Here is a 12,465-nt window from a genome sequence, read left to right as displayed (position 1 = left end):
CGCTGCAGCGCCCGGGCGCCCGCTTGCCCGGCCCGGCGCCGTGCCGCGCCGGTGCAGCCCGGCGTCGGCGTCGTGTGTCACCTTCCGGGCTGGCCGCTGCAGGCCGCCGGGGGCGAGACGGCTCAGCCTGACGTTCCGTGTGGCTGGGCGGCGGCAGGCTGCCTTCCCGGAGTCGGAAGCCGCGAACCGCTGCCCGGTTCCTGGGAGCTGCGCCCCGGCTTCTCCTCCTCCTCCTCGGAGTTTTCCGCCGGGGTAGAGTCCGACCGGCAGGCATCGAAAGAGGACGGGGCGTTAAGCTTGCTGGCACGAGCTGTTTTTCGTAGGGAAGGGCAAGCGCTGGCCCTTGTTAAAGGTGGTTCTTTCCTTCCTGCAGGTTGCAGAGCAGCCGTTGGAGTTTTACAGTAAAGCGGATTCTTCCCTAAATCACAGACAGGGTCAGTGCAGCAGTGGTGAGTCGTTTCTTCAGTTTGTTACCGTAGCAGACGACAGCGTGTGTAAAATGCGAGAGCGTGGCCCTAAACACGGTACCGGTGCTGCTTCCAACCTCTGCTTCTGTGTACCTTGCTTCTCACGTCTCATCGATGCAGTGACGTCTGTAACGTATTTGCCGCGGCGTTCAAATTAGTGTTCGTAGCACGCGAGAACCACCTCGGTCTTCGCAAATAGCATGTTCGCTATGGGTTTTGGTTTCTTGAAACTTCAACGCCTGTTTTCTTTTCGTGAGAACTACCTCAGTCTTCACAAATAGCGTGTTCCCTATGGGTTTTGGTTTCTTGAAACTTCAACGCCAGTTTTTCTTCATCACGCTCAGCTTTTCTTTTCTCATTCCTTCATTCTACCCTTCTGTGGATGGGTATGTAAAAATGACATAACAAAGGTTTTTGTTAGCTGAGTTTTACATATAAAACTTTAAAACTGTATCGTCAGAAGCAAGTTTTGACTGCGGCTAAACTGAAATGGTTTCAAGACGTTTCAGAGCGTGAGGGCAGACTGAAACTTGCTTTTCTGTTTCAGCTGCTGCACACTAGTTTGTTGTAAAGTGTTCTGTCGTACCTTTTGGAAAATCTGTTAAAATGAGGTGAACTGGGAAGAAGGCAAAGGGATGAGATTGGTCATCCTGTAAGCTTACTGTTAAACATCAGAAATACTCTGTTGTCTCTGTGTATCTGTTCGGCTTTTTCTCTGTCATCAATACTGAACCCATGACAATTTCTTGTAAGTTACATCCCACAAATCCTTGGAATAGTCCCACTCATTTTATTTTTTTTTACTGCCTGTTTTTTCTGTTAGGGGTTTTTGGTCAGTCTGGTGCATTCCCTTTAACCTGAAAGGCCATTCCTCTCCTCAAGATTTTCAGTGTAATCTGACTGACTTCCCTTAATATTATTGTCAGGCTTGCTCACTGTTGTCCTTTATTCCTGTGTTCCTCCTTGATCTTTGTTCTCTTATACCTTGTGTCTTCTGCATGCCGACTTTTTTTCAGACCTAGGTTTTAGTTTCACTGTCGTGTTTTTGTAAAAAAAGATTTGTAGAAGTTCTATTCGTCTATTTCTGTAAGTATGGGGAAAAAAAAAACCCTGTAACTCTTTCCTACTTAGACATTTTTATTTGTCTTCTTTACTGTCGCTTCAGTTGGGCAGAGTGTAGACAGCCTTGTTCATTTAGGTAAAGAAAAATTAATCTCTTGGTTTTGATAAATCTTGGTAATGCCTAATGTTAGTCGTTATAGTGACTGTGGTCACTAGTGTAGTTGTTACTGGTTGTAAGTTGTGCCTTCAATAGCCAGGACAGGATGATTGATACAGGTACTACAACGTTAGAAAAGAGACTCATGGGAAAGTTTATAGAAGGCTGGAGAGAGATTGGTTTAAGTACCAACTGTTCCTGAAATTGATGATATCCTTAAAAGCATTGCTAATATATCATATCAACGTCACTGCAAATGCTAGCTTTCATGTTACTCGTTTCAGAAGGTGACCCGTAAGTGGTTCTTGTGACTTTTCTGTATGGAAACTTTGTTTTTCCTGTTTTTGTTAAAACAAATGTGCTGGAAAAGACAGTCTTATGTTTCTACTTGAACCTCCCAAGCTGCAGTTTGTAGCTTTTTAGTTAGTTATTAGTTATATAATCTGCTGACAAGAAGTGTTTGGCTCCGTCCTCATTGTAAGCACCCTTCAGGAAGTTAGTTGCAAGTGACTACAGAGTCTTCCCTTAGCTTTCACTTTACTAAACAAGTCCTCAACCTCTCCTTGTGGGTAATTTGCTTTAGGCCCCAGACCGTCTTGGTAGCTCTGGCCTCTCTCCAGTTTCTTCACTCACTTCTTGAGCTGGGGGAGGGAGAACTATGATGACAAAACTGAAGACTGTATTCTAGAAGCAGCCTCAGATACTGCTGAGTAAAGGAGGTTAACGACATCCCTAGAGCTGCTTGCCTTGTTCCTCTTAAAGTAGCCCAATATGTATTTGTGTTGTTATCAGTGAGAATGCAGTGGTTTTTAGGTGATATATTTACCACTTTGTCTTCTTCTGACTTCATAGAAGCTTAACACCTCATTACAGTGGAAAAGAATTTATTGAATTCTTAACAAAAGATAATAAAAAATTGTATTCAATTAATTGCTTGGATATGAGTGAGCTGTTACACTGTGTTCTCTGAAGTCCAGAAAAAATGAAGTGTGGAGGTGTTTACTGATGAAATCCTTTGGGTTGTTCCCTTGCAGATGTATAGCAGTCCTTGATTTATTTTCATAGCTGACATGTGATTTTAAAATTTGGTTGTATTTCAGTGTTATGGCAAAAATACCTGGATACTCTTTTGCCTGTATCAAAAGGATTTGCTACTCAGGAAAAACATTAAACCAGCATGGCAGAACATTTAAGAGACTTGGCATATTCTCTAAAGGAAACCGTGTATGCAGATACTTCCGTAGAAAGGGAATTGAAGAGTAGAACAGAAGTGAGTCTTGGATTTTTGCCAGTGAAAGGAGATGAAGGTATTCATGAGTGGGAATGGAAGTGCAGGACGTTGGATGGTAACCATGAGGAAATGGTGTTGGTACCTGTGGTTTCTGAAGATGCCATCTCATTGTGCTGAGCCGTGGCATTTGATGTGTTGCTTATCTTTGGTGGTGTAACAGAGTTTTGTTTTTTTCCTGTCAACTAAGACTTGAGAATATGCTGTTGTCTCAGTTCTGTGCACATTCAGGGGGATCTTGGAGAGCAGCTTTTCCTTGTTGTGTGTGATTAGACTCTTTTCCCTCATACAAGAAGAAATTCGGGCATGGGAATAGAGCCATGCTTGGGTTTGCAGCTGACAGTATTGAACATTTTCTAATGGAAAGACTTTCTTTCCCTTCCTCCTCCACCTGATGTGTGCTACCTAGTTATGATAGCAATGAGCATGAACCACAGAAAAGCAGCAGAAAGCAAGCAACATTCCTGAAATTCCTCAGTGTTTATTGTGAAGACACAGTCTGAGACTAGTAAGTAACGACGGGAAACGCTAACCTTACCTGATGATCGGCCTTGGAAATTCTGGCTGTTGTGACTGAAAGTGCAGACCTGCCTTCCTTCTAAGAAAGTGTTGCTCATAACGTTAACAGATTCTATCAGCATTTCTATACGTGCCTCATGGCTGTGAAGGTACCCAAAAGATGGTAGCTATTTAATACTCATGTCCTCCGTTTCATCTCTAGGACAGTCTTGTAGAACTTGTTCAACAGTGAGTTAAGCTCTAGAAGTACCCAGCAGACTGTGGAGAAAATTCTTGTCCCTGTGACGTAACCCATCTATGGTGTAACCCATGTCCCTCTGCCTTTGCTGTGCAACAGCAAAACCTGATGTGTAAGAGGTGAAAAATGTCTTTATCCTTCAATATTAGAGGCAATATTCATGGGCCTTTGCTGTTCTGTGGGATCTAAGGGCATCTGTATGTCCTCTGCATAAATTATCTGAAGAGGCCCTGATGCATCAGATTAAAAAAAAAAAAAAAAAAGAAAAGAAAAAAAGGAGGGTAGTGGGGGGGTGGTCACAACAAATTAAAATTGGAGAGATCTGGGTTTAAAATCGTAAAGTACAGCTGTGTTCTGTCTGCTGGAATTGATTTCACAAAGGCATCTGTACACAGCAGTAATTAAAACTGTGTTTTGGAAGGATCCCATTAACATGAGGTATGAGCTGAAGCCTTCATTAAGTCAGTCATCTTTACAGAGTGCCTGCAGAGGTTAAGTTCCTAGTAGAAATCCTGTTGGTGAGAAGGGAATGTAAGGAGACACTTTGTCAGAGTTGAAATTGCCTGTTAGGACCTGAGTCTGTAACGGGTTGACACAGTTGGAAGTCCCGTATTCCTCCTCCTCCCCATAGCCACTTCTGGTGTCTGTGGAACAGTGTGTTCAGATGGCTTGACTTTTTGGCTTGTTTTCTTTGGTTCCCTGAGTGCCCCCTGCCCTTTGGCCTTTTGGGGGCAATCATGAAGTTGGCTTTGTCATAATCTGTAAGTTTGTTCTGAGTTTAGATTTTGTTAAGACAGAAACAAAAGATTGATTAGATTAGATTTCATCTTCAATTTTGTTATTTTGCTTGTGACAGCCACATTCAATGTTGTGTGCAGACTGTTGTTTACATGGGGTCAAAAAGCAACTGTGCAAATTCATGGAAGACTAAATCTGTCAAGAGCTATTAAATTTAAATTCCCTGCCTCTTACTAGGAAATCCTTGAACCACAGTTTTCTGGAGGATGGGATAGCATTATTCAGAAATACCACTGGAAGATTGTCCTGACCTGGGCATCTACTATAGTTTTTGACAGAGACAGAACACTGGGTTAAATGAATTTTTGTTCTGACCTGCTAAGGTTGGTTTGGTTCTTCTTGGTGTTTTGGAGCAGGCAGTTGTTCCAGTTTTTAAACAAAAATAAAAACCTTTTGAAGAATGAGAAGCATTAATAAAAAAGAAGCTTTGTGAATATTTCTCTTTTTTTGGTGGTGGTTATCTTTCGATCTGCCAGCTAATTATTTTCTAAATTTTGTAACTGTACTAACTTCAGAAAGTAAGCCTTCCGATAAGAAATGTTCTAGGTGAAGTATATGAATTTTTAGTACAAAGACTGTTCCCTTGGGGGGAAACGCTCCTTTTCTGCATCAGATTTGAATGTAGCTGAGAAATAATTTAATTTTGCTGACGTGATCTAAGTTTTGTAGTGCAAAATCAATTGTTACATGAATGCTCTATAACCCATTTTTTTCCTCTCAAATGAACATGTCCTTGCAATGAATCTTTAGCAAATATCTGGGTATGTGCTGCAGATTCACTGTTGCTACATGTGCAGTTTTCCAATGTGTCCTGGTTTCAGCTGGGATAGAGTTAACTGTCTTCCCAGCAGCTGGTATGGTGCTATGTTTTGAGTTCAGTATGTGAAGAATGTTGGTAACACTGATGTTTTCAGTTGTTGCTCAGTAGTGTTTAGACTAAAGTCAAGGATTTTTCAGCTTCTCATGCCCAGCCAGCAAGAAAGCTGGAGGGGCACAAGAAGTTGGCACAGGACACAACCAGGGCACCTGACCCAGACTGGCCAACAGTGTATTCCATACCATGGGATGTCCCATCTAGGTTAGGAACTGGGGGGGCGGGGAATCGCCGCTCGGGGACTGGCTGGGGGTCGGTCGGCGGGTGGTGAGCAATTGCCCTGCGCATCATTTGTACATTTCAATCCTTTTATTACTACTGTTGTCATTTTATTAGTGTTACCATTATCATTGTTAGTTTCTTCTTTTCTGTTCTATTAAACCGTTCTTATCTCAGCCCAGGAGTTTTACTTCTTTTGCTGATTTTCTCCCCCATCCCACTGGATTTGGGGGGAGTGAGTGAGTGGCTGCGTGGTGCTTAGTTGCTGGCTGGGGTTAAACCACGACGCTATGACAGCTCATTATTTGGAGAACACTGCTCAGCAAAAGGCTTAAAATCAGCTTCTCTGAAGTTGAGGAAGTTACTTACCATTTTGTCTATACACACGTGCTCTGACAACTTCCTAACTTTCAGAAGTTCTCTCTCTTTGGTTTTCATACGATAATCAAACTGATTGTACGCTATTTTTCAGTTGAGTAGGCGCTTCAGAATTACACGTTTTCAGGTCTTGTTTGATAGTGTAAGATAAGACTATTTCTTTTGAAAGTAATTTGACTTTTGAATGGAAATAAATGAAATCACTGCATAACATGAAGTGTAGTTTTGATCTTGCAGGAATTGAGCTATGATATTCTCCTTACTGCAAGCTCTACACCTACTTCTGTTATGTTTTTTCTCATATACTTCTTTTCCTTTCTCCCTTTCCTTTACTAGCGTTTTTAGGTGCTCTGAAATTCTGTTATCTATACTAGGTACTTCAATGCTACAGTGTTTATACCAGAAAAATCTGAATATATCTTTTATTGCTGTTTTTCTTGTGTGTGCTTATTTTACTCAGGTTCTTTATGCTGTGAATATGGAGTTCCTATTGTGATCCTTACAAGTTAACCCAGTGTTTTCCAGTGTTGTCATTACATTGCTCCTTCCTGGCTGATTTTGGCTGTGCAATGATGAAGGCAGCCTAAGGTACTCAAGATGTCAAAATATCTGCAAAAAAGGAGAAAGTTAAAGATATTGCACCTAAAGACCTCTTTTTACTGCCTCTCCTGTCAACAACATTGTGTACCAATTTATTATTTCGTGGTTATTTTTGATGGAAAAATGAAGCTAGCAGGATTTTTAGCCTAATATCAAAGTCTTGCCTTGACATCGATTCTTTGTGCTGGGCACTATTCCACATAGGGTGGACCACTACCAATTGGATTTTGCAGTCTAAATCAGGATCTTGGTTCCCTGGAAATTAATGGTATTCTGAGAAGTGAGCTGAGAATTTGAATGTTTAAGTTTGTTATGCAAAGGTCTCATAATTGCAGGAAGATTTTAGAGAATTGGCAAATTGATAAAGGTTGAAATGACTGACACAAGTAGATATGAAGAAGTAGGAGGTAAATTGGTTTTGTAGGGTGAGGTGGGTTGACCTTGGCTGGCCACAGCTGCCCATAGAGCCACTCTATCACTCCTGGCTTCTTTACCTCCTCTGGAGCAGCAAAGGGGATGGGGAATGGGGGTTGTGGTCAGGCCATCATGCGTTCTCTCTGCCACTCCTTCCTCCTCATGTTTTTTCCCTGTTCCAGCGTGGGGTCCCTCCCATGGGAGACAGTCCTCCACGAACTTCTCCAACATGGGTTCTTCCCACGGACTGCAGTTCTTCACGAACTGATCCAGTATGGGTCCCTTCCATTTGTCCCTTCAACAGGCTGCAGTCCTTCAGGCACAGGCTGCTCCAGCGCGGGCTTTCCCACGGGGTCACAGGTCCTGCCAGAAAACCTGCTCCAGCGTGGGCTTTCCACAGGGTCACAGCCTCCTTCAGGAACCCACCTGCTCCAGTGTGGGGTCCTCCCCGGGCTGCAGGTGGATATCTGCTCCACCGTGGACCTCCCTGGACTGCAGGGAGACAGCCTGCCTCACCATGGTCTTCACCACGGGCTGCAGGGGAATCTCTGCTCCGGCACCTGGAGCATCTCCTCCCCCTCCTTCTTCACTGACCTTGGTGTCTGCAGGGTTGTTTCTCTCCCATATTGTCACTCCTCTCTCCCAGCTGCTGTTGCCATTGTGCAGGGTTTTTTTTCCCTTTCTTAAATATGTCGTCCCAGAGACACTACTACTGTTGCTGGTGGGCTCGGCCTTGGCCAGCAGCTGGTCCATCTTGGAGCCGGCTGGCATTGGCTCTGTCGGACATAGGGGAAGCTTCTAGCAGCTTCGCACAGAAGCCACCCCTGTAACCCTCCTGCTAGCAACCTTGCCATGTAAACCCCATACATAGGGTGGTTAAAGCAGAGAGATAAAAAGATGCAAGTATAAAGCAGAGGTTCAGTTACTTGTTCTTTTCAGTTATTGCTGTGAGGAGATCTGATTTTGTGGTTCATATTTTTGAAAGTACACTTTCTTTAACCTTAGGACCTTCAATTTTTAGTCTGTTTTTGTTGAGGATGATCGGAGACTTACAGATTGAGAGTTCTTAGATTGGTGGTTGTTTGGGGTTTTTTTCAGTTTTTTTTCCAAATTCTGCAGGGTTCTTAATGGTATAAAAGGTCTTTAATCTTGTTGCTAGTTTTGTTAAGGTGGTTTTCTCAAAATCAAAATTTTAAACCTATGTAAAAGTAAGATTTCATTTCTCTAGCTTTCTTACCATCACCATAACAATTTTTCACCTCAATTTTTTTTTTCCTGAAGGTTGGAAAAATAAACTTTTTTTTAGGGTTAAACAAAAGCAAATCATCAAGCCTGTTTGTTGAAGAGAAACTGTGCTTGGTTGTTAATTTAGAAAACTTAAATATATAAATACTTAATATGTATCCGTATTAGAAAAGTTTACGTAGGTTCTAACCAGAAGTTTTTATAGACAGAAAACCAGTTTTATTTGTCAGACACTACAGTTGCTTTTATACATGTTTCTCTTTAATTTGTTGTAATGCTGTTTCTGTGGTCATTATAAATGTCATCTCTGTGTCATCTGCAGAGCAATGTTTTGTTTTGTCTTTATACAGAGGACAGGAATGTATTTATATTGGAAATTAGGCAATTGGCATTCTTGGTTCAGCTGACTAGTATTTTGTGTGCTAAATAGATAAGGAATACAAATGTGTTGGAAAATTCAGTTTCATTTAGGACTCTGGTTGTGAAACTTTCACATCTTTTAATCAATATAAAATGTCTAGATCAATCTGAATTGTAGAATTTAACTATCTGAAATCGGTCATTTACTCTTTTGGGGAAAAAATGTTCAGAAAATACAAATATGTTAATACTCTGCGTCTTTGCCTCTTTCAGACAACCCCATGGTTTACTCTGGCTACAGCTGAAGTCATCCCTAGTTGTGGGTTTGCTCGTAGTTTGCTGTGCTTCACAGGAGAGGTAACTGGTTTAAAATAAAAAAATTTTCTGTAATTCCTCCGATCTAGTAAATGGGCTTGTAATGATAGACTTAATGCTTGCTTTTTCTGCTGAGAGATTTCTGAAAGCAAAGTAGTTTAATCACTGTACCTTGACACTGCCTGTGAGTGGGTGTAATGCTGTCTTACACAGTGTAGACTAATGAAAAATTAGCGTGGGGTGTTTAGATAATATGAATGGAAAATACCTGTCTATATTTGCTGTCTTTTTTTTCTTAAGTGTTTTCCTTCTTTTTTTTAAAAATTCCCAGATTTTCATGGATCTCAATAGTGCTAGCACTATTGTTTTGCAAGTCTTGACCCAAGCTACTAGTCAAGATACTGCAGTGCTGAAGCCAGCTGAGGAACAACTGAAGCAGTGGGAGACACAGCCAGGTTTTTATTCAGTCTTGTTGGTAAGATACAGTGGAAAAGTGCTATTAAGTAAACTTTGATTAATTTTGGATGTGGCTCTCTAGAATACTGTTGAACCATGACCTCTGGCTGAGAGAAGCCTTGAGTCATCATGGTCCAGCTACTAGTATCCTTATGCTGTGCTGAGGTAGGCATTGTCATCACTGTGTCTCAAAGCAGGCTCTTTTCCCAGGCATCCAGGAGAAGGAGGAAATCCAGTTTCTGGCAGCATGAGGGGGTGAGCTCTAGTGCTAAACCTGGTTTTGGCCTGTTGTGAATTGTAGATAGTAGAAGGCCAAGAGGACCCGTGTCGAAGGAATTATGTTTACTACCCCATGAGGCAGGAACACTTGTATATACCAAGGCAGTAACCACCTTTTCTTTATTGAGGAGATGATGAGTTATGACCATATTCATAGAAGTTCCCTCATTCTTTTCACTGCACCAAGTTTGATACCCAGCTGGGATTGCTTGCTTTCTTGTCAGTGGAGAGACTCTCCCAGGGAGATTAGCTGACCAGGCTGGTGGTAGGAAGGTTCCTGAAATGGGAAAGGTGAATACTTCTAAAGGTACTATGACTGTTGATGAAATAGATGCATTAATGTGGTGCAAGGTGATGAAAACATGAAGAAGGAGACCCAATTGTTTCAGAGAAGACGCCAAGAAGTTGACAGTGGTGGTGTTCTCCAATGCCTATGTGTATGTTTGTAATAGTCTTAAAAACACAGATGAACTGCTTTTCCTACAAACATCTGTCTTCAGTGCATAGGATGAATGATTCAGAGTTGTGGAGTGACCTGTTCTCTGCAGGCCCTCTGTTTCATTTGTTTGGAAAGGTGACGGCAAGTCAGAGGATTTAGGGAAAGGGGTAGAAGAAAAATCTGGCTTTTGAGCTGTCAAATTGCATTTTACCCACTGCCTTTGCTATGGTGTTTCTGTGGTAAATAATCTTCATATTAAACACCAGAAATTGCCACTGACTGGGCATTCTTTATTTCCTGGATGTTTGCTGTGAGAGGTTACAGCTCAGGTTGTAGACAAGTTGAGCACTGACAGGTGTAACTGAAGCTGATGTGAGTTGATTTTAAACATAAGGGCTAAAAAATGCAGGGTTTGAAAGGATCAAATGCTGTTAATTCTGTTAGTGTGGTTAAGTAGCCCTGTTTGGGGACACATCAGCCTTTCTTCAAGTGTGAAATATAAACAGTAATCTTCCAAACTACATAGAAGTAGAGAATCTCTACTTCTTTGTTTAACTTGATTATGATGGGGGGGCTGCCTGGGAGGGAAGATAGTTGGCACCTTCTTGGTGGAGCAGAAAAGGGTGAGGGGAAGCAGGTGATTGTAAATGGAGAGTTGGTAGGACAGTTAATCTCTGTGGGATGTGGAAGTATTATATTACTTACTGTCAGGTACATTTACCTCTGGGATGATCAGGATAGAGAAAACTACAAGGAACCATGAAACATGCATCTTCAAACCTACAATTTTTAGTAGGAGTTACTAACATTAGTTTCTCTGCTTCTCCTTTGAAGGTGTTACATACCTCTCTTTTGAAGAACAGAGCTGAAAAGTCAGAGTGGCTGTTTTTGAAAAGAAACTCTGTCCTTTACCAATTGTATCAGTTTATGTATTGTTTAGCTTCATTCCTGTTATTTCTATGACAGCATTAGTGTGTTACATGAAATACTTTATTTTGGGAAGCTCATATATGTATAGATAACAGAGTATATAGAGAGGTTTTGTTTGTTCTTGTCCTTTGCCTTTTTTTAGACTTCTTATCCAGGCCCAGACTAGTTTTACGGTACTTCGATCTGAGGAACCTTTGCTTCTGATAGGTATTTTAGCAAGGAGGGCAATGGTAATTTGAAGGCTCAATGGGATTTTCAGAACATGTAGTTTTCTTTTTCCATGTTTCCTTTGTTTTGCAACACTTTTCATGGATATGAGGCTAAAGTGAGGTTTGAAGTTTCCTCTTCATATTGTAAAATGCCTAAGTTGCATTTGGGAAAGGTCAGATCCTTCAGAGATTCAATCCCTCTTCCTAAATGAGCTTCGGAAAAGGAACATGTATTATATACAGATCCTTTTCATGTTGTGTGGTGTTTATCAGTGGGCTACAACTTTTTGATGTTTTTGTAAAAGTTGCTAGTTTTGGAGTCGATACCTTTGTTCCATGTAAGTCTGTTTGCTTTCTAGTGATTGGATTTTGTGAGGGTTTTTTCATGTTGACCATTACATCTAGAAAGCTGTTGTTATTATAGAAATAGAGTTTGAGAGATGATTAAGTTTTGAATTCATAGTGAAAATGCTTGATGAGGTCGCAGGTTTCTGTAGTGCTGAGTTATTTGAAGGGTTTGTTATAGTTCTTCAGACATGGCACCGAAAAGTAGCAGATGCTCTTGACCTGAATCCCTGAGTTTTTCATGTCCCTTCTTAGTGTGCTTCTAAAAGCAATTGATGCAAATGGTGCACTCTATAGTGCACTTTATAATAACGCTGTATAATAAGACCACTGAGTTCACACCTATTTGCTTGCTAAAGGAGGGAGTAATGCCTTACCTCCTCGAGAAGGATCCATTTGATACAGAGGAAAACAGGAGGAGAGCTGCTGTTCAGAGTAGTTCCTGTTCTAAGATTCAGTAGCCTACCTTTATTTTAGCTTTTCCTAGTTGGTAAATTTTACAATGTTACTATATAAAATAATCTCTCTGTGTTTGTCTGTATATACATATATGTATATAAAAGTGTATATAGATCGATACAGATATATGTGTAGATATATAGCTTTCTAGTAGTAGAAACTAATTTCCTAGAATAAGCGTAGGCAAGTTTGAGACTTGGTGTCCTACCAGGTCGCTGTTTCACAGTCAACATTGGTAGTCAGGACATTTCTTGGCAAATGTCAAGATAATGATGAAATCTCCTGAAAGCTGGATTCTGACTAGAATAAGAAATTATTCTGTGTTGTACAGTGCCACAGACTTCTGAGGGCTATATTACTGAAGAGTGTAATTACTGGCTGGTGCTAGTAATTATTACCCTTTTATTCCCTGCT

General features: G+C 41.2%; 1 protein-coding gene across 1 annotated transcript in view; it reads left to right on the top strand.

Moving 5' to 3' along the window:
* Positions 1–355: 355 nt before the first annotated feature.
* The window catches only part of IPO11 (importin 11), a 111,516-nt gene continuing 99,406 nt past the window's right edge, over positions 356–12,465 (top strand). Inside the window, exons 1-4 of the mRNA XM_010580539.1 lie at positions 356–449; positions 6,461–6,588; positions 8,893–8,976; positions 9,266–9,409. Coding sequence (XP_010578841.1) covers positions 9,272–9,409 — 138 coding nt within the window. The 5' untranslated portion in view covers positions 356–449; positions 6,461–6,588; positions 8,893–8,976; positions 9,266–9,271. The remainder of the gene's footprint in view (positions 450–6,460; positions 6,589–8,892; positions 8,977–9,265; positions 9,410–12,465) is intronic.

This window comes from Haliaeetus leucocephalus, unplaced genomic scaffold (genome assembly GCF_000737465.1).
Source record: "Haliaeetus leucocephalus isolate CR32 unplaced genomic scaffold, Haliaeetus_leucocephalus-4.0 Scaffold722, whole genome shotgun sequence".
Classification (NCBI taxonomy): Eukaryota; Metazoa; Chordata; class Aves; order Accipitriformes; family Accipitridae; genus Haliaeetus; species Haliaeetus leucocephalus.
Note: the sequence above shows the minus strand (reverse complement) of the source record. Positions and strands in the feature narration are given on the sequence as shown.